This window comes from Schistocerca piceifrons, chromosome 2 (genome assembly GCF_021461385.2).
Source record: "Schistocerca piceifrons isolate TAMUIC-IGC-003096 chromosome 2, iqSchPice1.1, whole genome shotgun sequence".
NCBI lineage: Eukaryota > Metazoa > Arthropoda > Insecta > Orthoptera > Acrididae > Schistocerca > Schistocerca piceifrons.
Genome location: NC_060139.1, coordinates 544709965 through 544721864, shown reverse-complemented (window position 1 = coordinate 544721864; position 11900 = coordinate 544709965). Strand labels below are relative to the sequence as shown.

Genomic DNA, 11900 nt, shown 5'->3' with positions numbered 1-11900 from the left:
CAGATTGAATAACATCAGGGATAGGCTACAACCCTGTTTCACTCCGTCCCCAACCAATGCTTCCCTTTCATGCCCCTCAACTCTTATAACTGCCATCTGGTTTCCGTACAAATTGTAAATAGCCTTTCGCTCCCTGTATTTTATCCCTGCCACATTCAGAATTTGAAAGAGAGTATTCCAGTCAACATTGTCAAAAGCTTTCTCTAAGTCTACAAATGCTAGAAATGCAGGTATGCCTTTCCTTAATCTTTCTACTAAGATAAGTCGTAAGGTTAGTATTGCCTCACGTGTTCCAATATTTCTACGGAATCCAAACTGATCTTCCTCGAGGTCGGCTTCTACCAGTTTTTCCATTCGTCTGTAAAGAATTCGCGTTAATATTTTGCATCCGTGACTTATTAAACTGATTGTTCGGTAATTTTCACATCTGTCAACACCTGCTTTCTTTGGGATTGGAATTATTATATTCTTCTTGAAGTCTGAGGGTATTTCGCCTGTCTCATACACCTTGCTCACCAGATGGTAGATTTTTGTCAGGACTGGTTCTCCCAAGGCCGTCAGTAGTCTAATGGAATTTAGTCTACTCCTGGGGCCTTGTTTCGACTCAGGTCTTTCAGTGCTCTGTCAAACTCTTCATGCAGTGTCATATCTCCCATTTCATCTTCATCTACATCCTCTTCCATTTCCATAATATTGTCCTCAAGTAGATTGCCCTTGTATAGACCCTCTATATACTCCTTCCACATTTCTGCTTTCCCTTCTTTGCTTAGAACTGGGTTTCCATCTGAACTCTTGTTATTCATGCAAGTGGTTCTCTTTTCTCCAAAGGTCTCTTTTTTTCCTGTAGGCAGTAACTACCTTATTCCTAGTGATACATGCTTCTGCATCTTTGTATTCGTCATCTGCTCAGCCATTTTGCACTTCCTGTCAATCTCATTTTTGAGAAGTTTGTATTCCGTTTTGCTTGCTTCATTTACTGCATTTTTATATTGTCTCCTTTCATCAATTAAATTCAATATCTCGTCTGTTACCCAAGGATTTCTACTAGCCCTCGTCTTTTTACCTACTTGATCCTCTGCTGCCTTCACTATTTCACCTCTCAAAGCTACCCGCGCTTCTTCTACTATATCTCTTTCCTCTGTTCTTGTCAATTTTCCCTAATGCTCTCCCTGAAACTCTCTACCACTTCTGGATCTGTCAGTTTATCCAGGTCCCATCTCCTTAAATTCCCACCTTTTTGCAGTTTCATCAGTTTTAATCTACAGTTCATAACCAATAGATTGTGGTCAGAGTCCACATCTGCCCCTGGAAATGTCTTACAATTTAAAACCTGGTTCCTAAATCTCTGTCTTACCATTATATAATCTATCTTGAACCTGTCAGTATCTCCAGGCTTCTTTGATGTATACAACCTTCTTTTATGATTCTTGAACCAAGTGTTAGCTATGATTAAGTTGTGCTCTGTGCAAAATTCTATCAGGCGGCTTCCTCTTTCATTTCTGTCCCCCAATCCATATTCACCTACTACGTTTCCTTCTCTCCCTTTTCCTACTACCGAATTCCAGTCACTCATGACTATTAAATTTTCGTCTCCCTTCACTATCTGAATAATTTCTTTTATTTCATCATACATTTCTTCAATTTCTTCGTCATCTGCAGAGCTAGTTGGCATATAAACTTGTACTACTGTAGTAGGCGTGGGCTTCGTGTCTATCTTGGCCACAATAATGTGTTCAATATGCTGCTTGTAGCAATCCTATTTTTTATTCATTATTAAACCTACTCCTGCATTACCTATATTTGATTTTGTGTTTATAACCCTGTATTCACCCGACCAGAAGTCTTGTTCCTCCTGCCACTGAACTTCACTAATTCCCACTATATCTAACTTTAACCTATCCATTCCCCTTTGTAAACTTCCTTACCTACCCTCCGATTAAGGGATCTGAAATTCCACTTTCCGATCTGTAGAATGCCAGTTTTCTTTCTCCTGATAACAACATCCTCCTGAGTAGTCCCCACCCGAGGATCCGAATGGGGGACTATTTTACCTCCGGAATATTTTACCCAAGGGGACGCCATCATCATTTAACCATACAGTAAAGCTGCATTCTTTAATCTCGAAAAATCATTTAGGCTGTGTCTGTGACGGTCTAATATTAATTTCGAATTGCTTCTGCACTGTGTTGTGGTCCCTGTAAAAAATCATGTCAACAATAGGAGGTGCATGAATAATCGATCTTGGCTAGATGTGTAATGAAAATTATTGTGCTAGTGAACTATTTTAAAAGTGCAATTGGATTTAAAAGTAGTGTTCTACAGAATATGCCACAGTAAGTTTGAACTGTATTGGGGGATAATTGTTATTCACGCACATGTACGACATGTTCCCACCTCTCAAACACTGTAGATACTGTGTTGATATAACATCGGTCTGTGAACTGGAAACTTCATTTTAAGGGGAATGTTGGGGTTCAGATACACGGTGACAGATAAATAAGATACTTCCCCATGACCCCATTTGTACCACTTACAGAACTACAATCATGGATTTGGAAAATGATTATGGGAAGATTATACTCCAGGCAGCCAGAACTTTTTACTTGCTTAACCAGCTTTGATATAAACCTGGCAAACTACATGGCTAACCTAACCTCACTTCAGAAGCCTCCAGCCGATTGATGATGGTACAGCTCCGTTTTATCAAATCGAGAAGTAGCCTTTAACACTCGTTTACTGCAGATCTCATCATGCATGTCCATGTGTGCTTTGCAAAGACTTTTAAATCACACAGCAATCTGTGAATTAATAAAGTCAGTTTCTGTATACTATTTGCTATAAAATTTTATGTAGCCCTTCAGAATAACAATAGTTAATCCCTTCATGAGTTTCATTTCTAAACCTCACATAATTTCGGGTATATTCAGAATTGCCTAAAACCTACACGCCTTTTCAGGCAGGCCTTGGTTCTAAGAAAATGGCTAAGATAAGTGATCAAATTCCAGAAAAAGAACGACCCGCGCTGTTCCATGTGTACCAAGGAACACAGTATACGATACAGACAGTAGAAATGTCGACCATTAGGGTGCATGCGTTGTCATTGCCCAACCAATTGTCGGGTAGACAATGTCACTGCCTCGTTCTATTAGAAATGCGTTTGGAGCTGTACCAAATACGGGGTGAAAATACAAAGATCCCAGGTGTTCAACGTCCCTATCACGTGCGCAATGCAAATCAGATACCTGATTACCCGCTGTAATGGGGAGCCCAGCTCGTAAAAAAGAATATTTCGGGGGAGAGAGAGGTTTAACACGCTTTCCTGTACGCCTATGCTGTGTTAAGTTTCATATTATTATGCGCAATGCGTTCCATTTTAATGAAATTCTTGCTTGGCGTTAAAAACAGATTCTACAGCAGCAAGAATCAACAGTGTACTCTCTTTGTTGTAGGCCTGTTATTCATCTGAAGAACCTTCAAAATCGTTTTGGATGTTCTTTAAAAGAGGGGCTAGTACGAGATTCGTAGTCTTGAATACGAGAAATCGGGTTTCTGGCGTGATGTACGACTATCGACACTTGGCTATGTTGTCAGATAATTGTTTTTCTTCTACCAATTGTACAATTGGAGTAGTCTATTCCTGAAGTGTGAAGAAAGAATTTGTATTACAGTATATACTTTTAAAGTAGGTTAACGTTTTCCCAATTAATTGGCATCGTAAGATACACTGCTCGCAAAATCAACTGTATGGGGCTTAATTATCTTGAACGGAAGAACCTGTTGATATGGCATCAAACTCTTTTCATGAGAACCTGCGAGCAATTTCCTTCCGTAGTTGTTGATTGTACGTGATAGAATGCACTTATGTACAATGTACGATATAAGAGATGGGTGACGAAGAGTACGCTATGTAGTGTCAGCATTTTTTTAAGGTAGGCTGTTAAACGCTAGACAAACATGCAACTTTCACATATTAGCAGTTACTCGAGGACGTGTTTGTAATTATCGGGAATATAGAGGTTGTGGAGTATGAAACCAATTTTTCTAATGAATTTGTTGTGTTGAATATCCGTAAACGATAAGGTGTTGCGGAGTTGACGGTTAAGGAAAACTTTATAAATTCTCAACGCGCGATAACTACTGAGTGCCTTTCGCTATATATTTCTGTGGTAATCCGATGTTATCTTAATATTGTATGTGTATTATCTTATCGCCGATTGTCACAACGCGAGCTCTACGGGTACAGTTGTTAGTTGTGCAGACCTGTCATCTGACAAGAACAAAGGCTCTTAGGGAGGTACGTAGTTTTCAACTATTATTGTCTGACATGAAGGCTTCCGTTGTTTTTCACATTTCATCGTTTATTACAGTAACATGTACCATTTGAGTCATAGTATTCATAATTTCCCTGAATTGCCTGGAAATACGCGATCCTCCTTAAAGGAGTTTTTACCGGAGACGAAAATGCTCCCCGCAAACCCAAATCGCGCCCAGTAAACCATTCGGTGCCACTGCCCAGTAAAGTTTCCTCTAAAAATATTTATATTCTTGTCTTATTAAAAAGGACACAACAAAGTTTAGAAGTCTTTACGTGCATGGAAAAAAATTAGAATGAGAACTATCAAGAACAGAAGGAACCAATGTGTGTTGTGAAACTGAATAAATGATTATTATGCTATAAGTACTGTTCCCATAACTTTAATATAAATGTCTCCACAATGTTTAGTATTATTTTGTTACCAACAAAGCGTTTTTTGGAAAACATTTTAACACATATTAAAACTTATATCGTTTTCAAGTGTTCATATTTAAATAAACATTACGCTGGCTAATGTTTATGTCCAGTACACACATAAGTTGGGTGATAATGGTAAACATTTGCTTAACGGGAATTTTCATAATGGTGTAAAAAGTGTCAGCTTGTTTTTTAATTGATAGAGATTTTAATGTAATTATGTTTGTATGTGTGTAATATACATGAACAAGGGTCAACATTTACACATTCCAGCAGATGTAAATCAGTGAGCATTACACTGATGGATCACTAGGAAGAAAGATTTCATCCAGCCCTATTGATGTGATGTTATTTCATTTTCATATTACAGAGCTATCTTTAGGAATTTTTTGACTGAAATTCTATTTGGAAAAGTAAAATATGATATGGCATTCCTCTTACATTTATGAAGTCTTGATATGGCATTCCTCTTGCATTTATGAAGTCTGACTGTCATAACAGAAAGCAGCAGACTTCATTGCATCTAAAAACTGCAAAAAGGGAGAGTGGTTGGAAAAGAAATGATCTGAATGGAAAAAACAGTGCTGCACATACATAGCACAGAATAGCGTAGCAGAATTTCATGCCTAACTGCAGTTTGTATCCATTCATAACACTAATGGAATGTAGATGATGGTCTACACATCTGAGTCAGCAGTTTATTTCAGCTGCAAAATGAATCTGAAGATAAGACTGTTTTCCACTTTCAAAATTTCAGACCGTAAGTAGTAGTTTTGGAAGAGTTTTTGTCAAATGATACCTCTTCTTCCTTGTGTAAACATTGAAATAGCACCTTCATAAGAAAAGAATTGATCAAGGAATGTGTTTCCATGATTCTCGAGGCTCGTTTTGAAGAGTTAGTGAGGAGATGATACAATGTTTAACATTATGCTTTGTTGAAGGCTGCTAAGATGTGACTTTGTTTGATTGTCTGGACATACATTTTCTGTAGTTTCCTGGACAGGCTCCAGATGTGCTTCATGGTAGCATTTTCAGCAAGACGATATGCAGGTGCTCCGCTGAGCTGCTACCTTCTTTGTACTCACCTTACTCTCAACAGTACGTTGTAACCTGGAAAATAATTAAGCAAAAATATACGGTTATTTTCCATAATTAAAAATTTACTCTTTTCATGTTTGAGGTAGGCACCTATTTCTTCAGTAATTCTTAAAGAAATTTTGAAACTTGATTTACGAAAACCAAATAAAGGTTAGGCAGAGAACCTGGTAAATGGCATCAAATTGAGATACACAGAAAACCTGAAAAATTAAGTTCTATTCAGAATCTGGATTTCATTCATCTGATATATTGGCTTTTGTTGTTACTGTCTCACCTGGTGAGTTGAACTTACCAATGCTGGATGTATGCTTTGACACGTGATGTAATGTGTAATGTGTCACTTGTGAAGTCATACCAGTGCAAACAAAAAGGTAACAATCATTGGCAATGCTTGTTTTGCTTGTACATTATTTTCTTGAATGTAAGTTTTTGGGACAAATTGATTGGTATCATAACTCTAGGTTTAGATTAAGTTGAAATGTGGCTGGTAATGAGTTGGTGAAGCCAATGAATGAATTTGAATCCTTAGTTGTGGTGATCTGTAGTGTAGTTCAAAGTCTATTCATGAGGTAACTGTAAGTCTTGCCGCGGTGCATATGTTACATATATTGGATTTCGGTGTTGTTTTTGTCTGCCTTTTTGATAATGTTGTCTATCGAAGCCAATGGGCAGTGTTGGAGGCTTTGATTTACTTGGCTCATCTCCGTGACATTTCATGACTACATACTGACCAAAAGAGAACTTGAATATCAGACATACAAATACAGAAGAACAATTGCCAACTGAGTTAACCTCCTTAGAAAAGGATGTGTGACAACTAGTGTGGAGTAGAACAATATGTTGAGATGTGTGATATCTTGCTGTAGAAGCAGTTACTTGGAATGGGAGTGTCAGATTGCATCCGTCTGCCTTGACCCATGACGTCATCAGTATGGCGAAAATGGCCATTCTCAGCGTCTCCAATATAGTGCCTGGCGCCTATAACGTCACTACATACACACAGCAACAAACACGAAAATACATATAAATAAGACAATAACGTCTCCTTCCAAAAATATAATCCAACTAATTGGACAATTGCAGGAAGTTAGGGGGTTTTAGGGTGAGGACAAGCTAAATACAGAAATAAAATAATAATAAAAAAAACACAGTGTGGCAACCTCCTCCCCCACCCTCAAAAAAAAAAACCACCCACATTCCGCCACATCAACAAAATCCTCAAGAATCAGACACTTCCCTTGACCTATATAGCTCAACCACCATTGTCAATGCCACAAAAACAACTACTACAAAAACTGGAATCGGACATTTCTTATGATCTATATAGGTCAACCACAGCTGCTGATACCAAAACACCTACAACTACAAAAAATTGGAATCTGAGACTTCTCTTGGCCTATATAGGTCAACCACAGCTGATGATACCAAAACACCAATACCTATAACTACAGAGATTGGAATCTGACATAAATTGGAATCCCTACAGAAATTAAAACACAATCAATACACCACAAATACACAAAACGTCACAACTCCAGGTCCTCTATTACATAATGATAAAACAATCCCCTTTCCCCCCCCCCCCCAACCGCCTAAATCCACAACAGTACCCACGACCCGCCCACCCACACACACCACACACCAAAACCCCTCAATTAACCATCCTCAGCCTGTACATCTTACCCACAGCCCTCAGAAAAATACAATAATCCCCAGGGACACACTTCCACCGGCAGTACTCATATAAATGAGATTGCAAGTTAGAAGAGCACCTCTTCCCCCTCCCTTTGACTGATTTAACTGCCCCCCAAAACACTATTGTATTAGTGCATGCCTCCATTTCATAATTTTTAAACTCTAAACTATGGTTCACATGAAATGATCAAACACCTCTTCCCCAAACTCCTGCAAGATGGAAAAGCATCTGAAACTACGGTACTCCCTTCCTCAATATACTCTTCGATTAACCCCACCAATTCTCTCTTAGTACGGCCCTCCAAACTCTGATAACACAGTCAGCATAACCACCCCTGAAATAACACCCACAAACCAACTGGAGACTTACCCCTCCCATACTTCCTCTTCCCAAACTGCGAACCATTGATTTCAACCACCATCCACGGCCCACCCAATTTACCCCTATATTTCACATACTCGGAACACACTTCCCCACAAAAAGAAAATCAGTTTAACACCATTCTCTCACTCACTCCAGTCTCATGCACACAAAAACTAATGGAGGACCTATAACAGAAGTAGTGTGTCAGCAAAACAATCTCTCATGGCCAACGTAGATTTCTTGAACCAGCTACTGCCTCCAACAGAACGCCAGACATTACCACACCGCCACAGCCACATGTACCCATCCCTGGTCTGAGATGCCGGAACTCTGGTCAACCTCGTGTTCTTGCGGCAAATACTGCACTTCACAATTTCAGCAATTAGCCCAAATACCTGGGGGAATTTGATAATGGACAACATATCCTCCCCCATCTTGGCTGCAACATAACACTGTTTTACTTCATCATATTGATACTTAACAAGAGAAGCCACACAATAAATTAAACATCTGACCACACCACAAACAGCAAACCAATAACACGCAACGAAAACACCACATACATAAACAAAAGATAAAGTAATTGATAACTCACTGAAAAAACTTCAATCCTTACATCACGAACGTGCGCGCGCACATCCCCACACACACACACACACACACACACACACACACTCTCTCTCTCTCTCTCTCTCTCTCTCTCTCTCTCTCTCTCTCTCTCTCTCTCTCTCTCTCTCTCTCTCCCTCCCCCCCCCTCCCTGCCTCTCCCCCCCCCCCCCCCCAGAGGGCACCATCAGACACAAGAAGAAGACATCTACAAAAACAAACAACTCGTAAACTAAGGTCCGCGCCGTAGTGGTGGCACACACCACAACACCCTTACATTATTGTTTAAGTTGAATGGTTGGTGCAAAGCCACTTGGTGAGGGATGGAAAAAATAGTGAAGAGAATATTCTTCACTATAGGAAGTGAAATTTGGTGTTTGAAACCCTGGCAGAGGAGATGTTTCAGTTGTTGCAGCTCTAAATTGTATTGTAGAATGAAGAGTCCATTTTCTTGTGGCTGGATGTCAGTTTTGTAAGGAATATTCACTCCATATTGGAATAAAGAATGAGAAATCAATTTGTGGACGAACTCGGCTGGGTAATAACAGCCTACAAAGACTTCCTCAAGCAAGACGTTAAACATACGGGAAGAGGGACTGGTTGGCACTGCACAGTGGGTAGCACCTGTTAAAGTGGAGCTGTATTTTGATTTGATCCATGAGAAATGGTTTTTGGTAACTAGTAGCTTTAGTACCTGTGTGGTGAAGATCAGAGGCCAGGTAACTCACTGACCCAAATATGACTAGGTGAAACAAATAGCAGAAAAGCCATTAAAGAGTTTGGATTAATTAGGATAGTGTGTCCTCATTGAACTCCGGTCATAAAGATATCCGCAGTAAGTTGGAATGATGTGGGGGCATGGCAGTAAGGGGTGGACAATGTTAGAAAGGAATCATATAGATGAACCATTGGCAGTATGACTTACGGTGGGGCAATTTGAGAGTCCATATGTGCAGGGTTACTTATAGCTTCTGTTTTCAAAGTAGTAGTAGTAGTTATTATTGTAGTTATTGACCAAAACATATGGAATATTAAAGAGCACAATTCTAGCACATTGGGTCACCAATCACAGCTGTCAATTATAAATTTTCACCAGTCACCAGAAATTTTATCTTCACCAAGTTGTATCTCAGTCCTAGGTAATTGCATTGATGAATTAAAGTCACACAACCCAGTTGACATAATGTGCCTCTCTGAAAACCATGTGACCACTGGTATAGGAACTAGGCCTAAGCACAATGAGAAACTCAGACAGGAGAGTACTGCAAATGTTAGAATAAGGAAAGGTTCTCATAAAAGTATAATTAAAAATAATGTAAGTATATTTCATCAAAATATTGGGAGTTTAAAGAATAAAATAAATGAGCTTCTGGTTTGTTTAGAAGATTTAGAAGCTGAGGATGAAATAGACATACTATGCCTGTCTGAGCATCACATTGTTACTGATATGGATAAGGTAAATGTAAGTGGATATAAGCTCTCTGCACATGTAATGAGAGAAAATATCGAGAAAGGTGGAGTTGCCATATATGTCAAAAGTTATCATTGTGCAAAAAGTATAGAAACAAAAAAGTTTTGTGTAGAGAAACATATAGAAGCATGTGCCTGTGAGCTTAAATTAAATAAAGGTACAGTTATAATTGTAACTATATGTAGGTCCCCATCAGGAAATTTTCATCTATTTCTGAAAAATTTGGACTCCTTGTTGTCCTATCTGTCAGACAGGGGGAAGCAAATTATTATTTGTGGGGACTTCAGTGTAGATTCTCTGAAAGAGGGTAATAGGAAAAATGACCTTGAAGTATTACTCGGTCCTTTCAATTTGACACCCGTTATAGATTTTCCTACTTGGGTGGTAAAGGATAGCAGCTCACTGATAGATAACTTCTTTATAGACCAAGACAAGTTTAACCAGATAAATGCTCAGCCTGTTGAGAATGGTCTTTCTGATCATGGTGCACAGCTAGTTACAATATATGACATAGCTCCATTCGGCAATACTAAACAGTCCTCCAAAGTAGTATGTTCAGTCAACGATTTAACAATTACAAATTTCAGGGAAAGCCTACAGCAGTTAGACTGGGATGAGGTGTACCGTGAACCTGATGCCAATTTAAAATATAATTTATTTCATGATATTTTTGTAAATGCATTTGAAAGCTGCTTCCCCAAGAAAATAGTTAAATATACTCGTTAGAAACCTTGTAACAAACCATGGCTTACTAAGGGTATAAAAATATCTTGTAACTGAAAAAGGGAAACGTATCTGACAGCAAGAAAGAGTAGTGTCCCAGAAACTATCAAACATTATAAAAACTACTGTGTTATATTAAGAAAAGTTATTAAAAAATCCAGAAGTATGTGTATCATGTCTGAAATCAGCAACTCTGATAATAAAATTAAAACAATTTGGAATATTATTAAAAGAGAAACAGGTCAACCAAGAGCAGAGGAAGACAGTATTACCATCAAATTGAACGAAAACTTTACGAACAGAAAGTCAGAAGTTGAAAATATTTTTAATAATCATTTTCTAAATGTTGTGGATATAGTAGGATCCAGGTGTTCATTAGAAGATGCTAGGCTGTTAATGGAAGAGGCCATACCTATGCAATTTGATACAATTGAAATCTCACCCACTTCTCCCTCTGAAATTAGGAAAATAATAAACTTGCTTAAAAGCAAAAACTCACATGGAATTGATGGCATTTCCAGCAAAATACTAAAAGCTTGTTCTCAACAGATAAGTAAGATTCTCAGCCACCTGTGTAATAGCTCTCTGGAACAGGGCATTTTCCCTGATAGACTGAAATATGCTATTGTTATACCTTTGCATAAAAAGGGGGATAGATCTGATGTCAACAATTACCGTCCAATCTCCCTTCTAACAGCTTTATCCAAAATTTTTGAGAAAGTAATGTATTCAAGAGTAGCTTCACCTATCTGTAAAAATGAAGTACTAACAAAATGTCAGTTTGGTTTCCAGAAAGGTTTTTCAACAGAAAATGCCCTATATGCTTTCACCAATCAAATTTTGAATGATCTGAATAACCGAACATCACCCATTGGGATTTTGTGTGATCTCTCAAAGGCTTTTGAGTGTGTAAATCATGAAATTCTGCTAGACAAGCTCAAATATTGTGGCATGAGTGGGACAGTGCACAAATGGTTCAATTCGTACCTAACTGGACAAGTGCAGAAAGTTGAAATAAGCAGTTCTCATAATATGCAAAGATCAGCACATTCCTCAAACTGGGGAACTATCAAGAATGGGGTTCCACAAGGGTCAGTCTTGGGTCCTTTGTTGTTCTTAATATACATTAATGACTTGCCATTCTATATTCATGAAGAGGCAAAGTTAGTTCTCTTTGCTGATGATACAAGTATAGTAATCACACCTGACAA

At 38.5% G+C, this 11900-nt stretch overlaps 1 protein-coding gene across 2 annotated transcripts in view; it reads left to right on the top strand.

The window, feature by feature from the left end:
* The first annotated feature begins 3525 nt into the window (after positions 1-3525).
* LOC124777486 (transmembrane channel-like protein 5) overlaps positions 3526-11900 on the top strand; it is a 283578-nt gene continuing 275203 nt past the window's right edge. The window contains exon 1 of one of the 2 annotated variants that reach the window (XM_047252924.1): positions 3526-3929. Coding sequence is in view for 1 of the 2 variants with exons in the window: in XM_047252923.1 (XP_047108879.1) it covers positions 4193-4294 (102 nt within the window). In the remaining variant the exon portion in view is untranslated. The other variant, XM_047252923.1, reaches the window with a different exon arrangement.